Source organism: Diaphorina citri, unplaced genomic scaffold, assembly GCF_000475195.1.
Source record: "Diaphorina citri unplaced genomic scaffold, Diaci psyllid genome assembly version 1.1 scaffold865, whole genome shotgun sequence".
Taxonomy (NCBI): domain Eukaryota; kingdom Metazoa; phylum Arthropoda; class Insecta; order Hemiptera; family Psyllidae; genus Diaphorina; species Diaphorina citri.
The window spans coordinates 223-7,552 of NW_007378297.1; the positions used below are offsets into that span (position 1 = coordinate 223).

Here is a 7,330-nt window from a genome sequence, read left to right on the forward strand (position 1 = left end):
TGTCACCAAGTAGAAACTATCACAAAAATACTTGAAAAAAAAAAATCTGGTGTGAACATCACACGACTTTCCTTATCCTATTGAATGGTGCTTATTAGGGTGTTCTGTTGTACTAACTTTTACTTTTTGTCCTCAGCTATATCTGGACTGAATTTGCCATTTCCCTGATTCCCTCTACATGCTCAATGCCCCACTCTGTTAACCTCAGCAAAGCAGTTAGCAAACTTCAATTAGGCTCGACTAGCTTATCACTGCTTACATACTTATTGCTTGTTGCTCGCAAACATTGTACCCAGGTACTCTATTTGTTACGTATTCATTTTCATAGCCTCTCAAGCAATATCTCAGACAAGATAACAAAGATGAGTCATCCTAGCAATAGGGACTCATAGGAAGTCATTCAATGTCACATTTGACAGCTACAATACAAAATTTCAAGCCTCTAGGTCTTACCGTTCTCGAGATATTATCATATTTTGTTTACAGACAGACACACACACAGACAGACACACACACACACGGACCAATGGCTGAAACTTTGGATTTAGGCTCTAGGGACCATACCTTGAATGGCTCAGCAATGCAGGTATAGTGTTACAGTTAGGTAGTACGAAAATTACAACAGGAAATTGATTTCTTGACATTAATGAGTACTTACCAACCGTAAATTTTGGAAAGAGTTGTCAAAGGCTTAAATGGACAGGATAGAAGGGACGGTACCTTGAACGGCTCAGCAATGCAGGTATAGTGTTACAGTTAGGTAGTACGAAAATTACAACAGGAAATTGATTTCTTGACATTAATGAGTACTTACCAACCGTAAATCTTGGAAAGAGTTGTCAAAGGCTTAAATGGACAGGACAGAAGGGACAAATCAACACATTTTCCGCAAAAGCGAGAACGTTTTCCACATTTTCCCTGATTTCATTTTTCTTCCTTTTCCGTTTTCCTTATCCTTATCAGATTTTTCTTTTGTTTACAAAAATTAAAAAAATCGATTTTAATGATTTCGATTAATCGATTTCACAAATTTCGATTAATCGACATCGGTTGCAAGCACGTTTTTTTGAGCGCGAAAATTCAAAAATTTCAAATAAAATCAAAGGAGTTTGAAAAGTTGGTAACAGAAAGCAGAAAGCCCAAAATTGCAGAATTTTGATCTCCAGGACATGGTAACTTCTTAGCTGGCAGCTCTAAAGCTCATGGTAAGTTCTGCGATATTCAAAACCAAGTAGGATACCTGACCAAACTTTATCGAGACAAAGACAATCATACGACCAAACTTACCAAACCTTCATACACCAAAGGATGCCACTTTAATGCCGGATTTACTTTCAGTCCTCTCTACTTCTGTTTTGCCATATGTCCTTATCAATTTACTTCATGAGAAGTAAAGGCAGAAGTTGAGTGTTTACGTTCAGATCAATTACCTATTTCCTCAAACTTCCTGGCTTCCTACTTTTAGTTTATTTGAACGGAGTAATCATGCCGATTCTTTGACTCATGCACCAAACTGACAATCAATGGATCACAAGGAAATAGAAGTGGCAGTGGATCTTCAGGCATGGCATCTTCAGGAACTCTAGGATGTAGTAGATTTGTAGAAGCTTAACCTACCCTCCAAGGCTGTTCCAAACTTTTGGAGTCTACCTTACTGTCTTCTTCTTCTTTTTCTTCACCTTTTCGCGTGTACAGACAGGTGCAGCGTTTTTTGTCAGCCTCTCAATCAGCCCTAACTAGGGTGATTGCTTTGGGCTGACATTTGGTTTTGGCTACAAATTTTACAAGTGGATGTCCTTCAGCCTTCACACTCAACCTTTGCTATTTCTTTAGCAAGGGAAATTCAGGCTGCTATACTCCCTGTTTAAAGTCCCCTAGTAATACTAAGCTGGTCTACTCCCTGTTTAAAGTCTACCTTACTGTATAGGAGAAAAATGGAGCTCAAAGGGGGGGGGTGTTCTAATGGACGGAAGAAAACATGAAAAATTACATCGTTCCTATAGTTGCTTGACCCAGTTTATCCCCCCCCCTCTAACTTTGAGGTACTTTAGAGCCCGCCACTCACGATACGTTTTATCGCATGCGATGATCAATCAGTCCATCGCAGGCGATAGAACTCATCGTGAGTGAGGAATTTCTATCTGATAAGTTCGACTGTATCGATGATCTAATGCACAGAGCTGGAAAACTTCGATCCCGTCGGGAATCGAACCCGGGATCTCTGGAGTGCTAGCCTAGTGTGACACCCGCTCGGCCACGGAGGTTGGTTGACTTACTTATGTCCTTTAATCCCGAGGGGGACGTAGGGCCTTAATGAAGGTTGCTTATTATTTATTTAATATACCTTATTTATACTGTCGGCTAAGACTAAAAGGTCCCCTTATGCCAACAGTTTAAACAGGCCTCATTTATTTATATACATCAAAAATAAGTACAAACATAGGTTTAACATTGAAAAGGATGGAAAAATTATATATAAAATATTTTAATAGTAATAGCCAACAAAGAGGTTACCACTTACTTTGGTAGCAATATTCCACGGACGTGACTTCTGCACAAGTACCACTTTTTGTCCTCAGCTATATCTGGACTGAATTTGCCACTTCCCTGATTCCCTCTACATGCTCAATGCCCCACTCTGTTAACCTCAGCAAAGCAGTTAGCAAACTTCAATTAGGCTCGACTAGCTTACTTAAGATTATTAGGTAATTTTGGTGCACGGCCGTGGGCCAAGTTCCGGTATTGGTACTTATTCTCAATTACCACATTATTGTTATTTTTCAGAGGTTATTCGATGCTGAAATGGATATAAAACTGATCCAACTGATAGAGGCTCGGCCTGCGTTGTATGATAAACGTAATCCGGTCTTCAAAGGCTGTGTTGAAAAAGCCCTCGTATGGCAGGAAGTTGCTGATCTCATGGGAAATCCCCGTAAGTTATATGCTTATTTGTAAACTTTGTTACATGAACTGTACCCAGGTACTCTATTTGATAGGAATTCATTTTCATAGCCTCTCAAGCAATATCTCAGACAAGATAACAAAGATGAGTCATCCTAGCAATAGGGACTCATAGGAAGTCATTCATTACATGAAAAAAAGTCCAAGTTGGAAGAACCAAGTAGAGCCTTTTTGTCCCGTTTTTTTCCATCAGCCGCTTCCCAAGATCTTTTAGCGCATGGACAGTATAGGTGTTGTTTCCATTTAGGAAAGTGACCACCGCAAATTGACCATGGCTCTAATGTGAACAGTGGTCAGTTTCCCTAAAGGAAAATACACTTTATTACTACCATTTTTATTTTAATTTTTTTTCCATTTCCAAAAAGACGATTCGTTATATAAAGGTTATGTAGGTACACTATTTTTTTTGTCTGTCTGGCAGGGGCAATGTCACGGGGTGCCACCTTTCAATCGCCCACCAGGGGTGGATGGAGGGACTACTTAAAATGGTATTTCGATATGATTCGTCCAAATTCAAAATTCTGCTCTTCCATTGGCTATTACACTTGTAAGATACTTTTCCATACTTTGGTGATTTAGGGCACTGAACATACAAAATTCATATAAATGGTATACCCATCCGTAAAAGCAGAGCTTGTGCCACGGATTAATGCCAATCAAAATTTATTTAAAAAAAATATTATTTACAAACATAATCTTCTTCTTTTTCTTCGAACAGAAATGAAGTTTGATCAAGTAATACTTTTGAGTGGAAGCTAACCTTTAGGCGATGATAACGCTGGAGGGGTTTCTCTATCACCTAACACTTAAAGGTTCATTATTATGTGGTGAAATTGTTAAATAAAAGAGGATAAAATGCCATGCGGTATTCGCGAACAAGTCGCGAATACCGCGAACAAACCACGGATACCGCGAACAAACCGCGGATACCGCAAACAAATCGAAACAACAGCTGTAAAAGACAAGGTATCAATGTAATTTCTATCTTAATAACCACAGAAGAATCTCCAAACCCATGTTTAAGATGTAGGAGAAACCTAACCTGAACCCCCTACATTTCCCCTGATCCCCTACTCTAGTTTTGGTAGCAGGGGGTCAAGGGGAGGTTTCTTCGGACCTACATTTTTGTCAGAGCTCATTCTCTCTTCTGCTTTCAGATTGGAAGGTTCTCTCATTCTCTGCTCCCTCTCTGTGATATCTCCCTATTTTAATCTGGTTTTTCGGAAAACAAGAGTTTCCAGTAGAGTATTTAAGATAATCAAGATGTCTTCCATATAGAATTTTTCACGAGGAATCGATTGGTGTACATATCAACTCTTGATTAAGTAGTGATGTGGGGTCTGTTCTCGGAACGTCTGGATTTTCCCTATCCTGCCCTCCCTTCTCTCTTCGATTTCGAGACGATGAGTTCTCCTTTGTTACAGTTCCTTCTACAGCTGTGTCCACACATAGTCGATCGATGGTCGTCCGACCTCTTGATTAGTGACGAAGGGTCTGTTCTCGGAACGTCTGGATTTTTCCTATCCTGCCCTCCTCTCTTCGATTTCGAGACGATAAGTTCTCCTTTCAGAGGCTATAATACTAGTGGTTCTGTGAACTGTAGATCTCACTCAGACTCTCTTTTGCCCAAGCTGAGACGACTGTACGTATGAATGCATTTCTCACGTATCAAAATAGAAAAGAAGGGACCTCTATACGTTTTACGTAGTGAAAAGGACAGAGAACAGTTATTCTCAAAAGGTTTAAACAATGGTTGATTTTACGTGTTTGTACATACCCATATGTATACCTATTATTGTAAATGTTTTTCGTTCATGTATCTCAAACTTCATGAAAATCGACTTATGTATTTTATTGTAAGTAAAAATCCCAACATAAAATTTCCTAGTCCATTTTATTTGGCCTGTTTTTATTTCGGTCTTAGTGCTTTTAAGTTCTAGTAGCTCAGGAAGTAGAACATTGGACTCGTAATCCGTGGGCTGGAGTTCAAGTTCCAGTAAAGGCCCGTTCCAACTTGTCGTGAGTTTAACATGATTTTTCTCCCGAGTGTCCTTGTAGGCAATGTAATTTAAATGAGAGTGTTCCCCCTGCGCACGACACGACTTTTTCCCGAACGACAAGTGAGTACGGGCCTTACTTAATGAAAAGGAGGACAGTATACGAGGAAATAATAATAATAATAATAGTGCTTATTTATAATGCTCGCATAGGACTGAAAAGTTTCCAAGTGGTTTGATAGGGGGCACTTTTACAACGAAGGTCTTTCCCGAAATTGAAGGGAGGGACAGGATAGGAGAAAGCCAGCCGTTCCGAGAAGGTAACTTTTTTCCAAATGGTTTGATAGGGGGCACTTTTACAACGAAGGTCTTTCCCAAAATTGAAGGGAGGGACAGGATAGGAGAAAGCCAGCCGTTCCGAGAACGAACCTTATCTGTTGAGGATAAAGTTCGCCGCGGGCGGAAATTGATATTGCGGCCTAGCACAGCCTAGTTAGCTACCCTTCTAGCTAACTAGACTGTCTTCTTTATTGATGCACGGTTACTTTCCCATCAAATGTGCGAGATCTTGTTTTAACTGCTGGGGTAAAGGGACTTTTCAGTCCTTTTCGTCCAAAATAAACGAAGTTTATTCTACTCTTGATTGTTGACTCTGTAATTTTAAGGTGAAAATCTGTAAAGGGAATGTTCTATTCTAATCTGTAATTTCCTTTTTTCTTCTTCTTGGGAGTCCATATAATATTTTGTAATTTCCTTCAATTTTTTTTTTTCAGACAATTTTAGAAAACCAACCTGTGATTGAATTCAACCAAACATGTTCATTCTATCGGAATTCAAAGATATCATTAGAACACCACCCAGCCAGTTTGATCAGACGATTGATTCTTGTATTGCTCAAAGTCTAAATCAGAAGCTTTCAAACAAAGTAAGTCAAAACCAAAGGGAAGAAGATGAGGCACACTAATGTCCGACCTTACCAAGGAGCGTTTTCAGTTAATTCAGAGTTTAAGAAGTACTGACTTGTGTAAATCAAATGGGTGACGTCAAAGAAAACCCTCGACACTGTGTTAAGTCTCAGTGGTAAGATCAGCCAAGAGAGTTTTTTTTTTTTTTTTTTTTTTTCTTTTTTTTTCCCTATTATAATAATAACAGCAATAACACCACCAACAATAATAATAATAACAACAACTCTACTGGTAATGACAATGAAAATGATAATGACAACAAAATAAATGTCGTTGATGATTTATAAGCACCTAAGAGGTATCTGTGGTACCTATCCAGAAGCAGGAACCAAATAAGATCTGATCTTGATCTTGAAAAAGCTCAATACCACACCCCCAATATCACAACAACAGAATAATGATAGCCTCACAGGTACCTATAAGGTGATATTCTTAACCTCTGTGGGAACAAATCTATCCAATAGCTCTGAGTATTATCACTGTAAAACTATCTACCTATAAGTATGCAAAAGTACCTAGGTGCCTATATAGGTCAACAAGGTATGTAGAATAACTAACATAGGAAAACAAGTATTAGGTGTTAAGTACACAAATACTTACATCTATAGTTCATCCAGATCAATGTGACAGCAATGAGTCATCAACCCAAAATAAAGGAACCAATCAGATTGCAAGAAATCCTTACATTGTTGCAATTCAGGTATTAAAGGTCTATTTTTGATAAACTCTCTCTTCTATAAAATGCAGAGGTAGCTCTAAGTTCAGAGGTTGGATTCCAGAACAGGTAAGGTGGATATCGCCTTACCTGACTTTGTTCAACACCCATATTTATGAACAAAATGCTGGCTCTTAAGTTCATGCTAAGCATAGTCTCAAGGCATTTGATTGGTCAATTTTGACTTGAGACTGATCTAAGAACGATCATTCTTGTTCATAAATACGCTTATCACTGTCGGAGGAAGCACTGTGCAATATAGCTTCCCCTTTTAGAGATTCTCTACCATTGCACATGTGACATGTTTGGCAACAATGCCTGCCTTACCTGTCTTTGTTTCACTGTCGGAGGAAGCACTGTGCAATATAGCTTCCCCTTTTAGAGATTCTCTACCATTGCACATGTGACATGTTTGGCAACAATGCCCATTTCTTGCTGTCACATTGATCTGGACACACTATAATTTAAATTACCTATGCCTAGTTGCTCACCCCTTTAAAGAAAATAATGCATTGATGACCTAGAGAAGTTAATTAGGCACAAGGCACCTAGTAACAAGCAATAGTTAAGTAGGTACCATAAAGAGAGTGCAAAAAAAGAAGGAAAAAAAAAAAAAAAAAAAAATTGGACCGATTTAAAAACTTTCCCATTAAAAAAAAAAAAACCCAAAACCAACACCCGCAAAAAAATCT

General features: G+C 38.7%; 1 protein-coding gene across 1 annotated transcript in view; it reads left to right on the plus strand.

Annotated features, from left to right (window-relative positions):
- Nucleotides 1-963: 963 nt before the first annotated feature.
- Nucleotides 964-7,330, plus strand: part of LOC113468825 (DNA-directed RNA polymerase III subunit RPC8-like) — a 32,711-nt gene continuing 26,344 nt past the window's right edge. The window contains exons 1-2 of the mRNA XM_026826047.1: nt 964-1,205; nt 5,732-5,883. Of these exons, the coding sequence (XP_026681848.1) occupies nt 5,773-5,883 (111 nt within the window). The 5' untranslated portion in view covers nt 964-1,205; nt 5,732-5,772. The remainder of the gene's footprint in view (nt 1,206-5,731; nt 5,884-7,330) is intronic.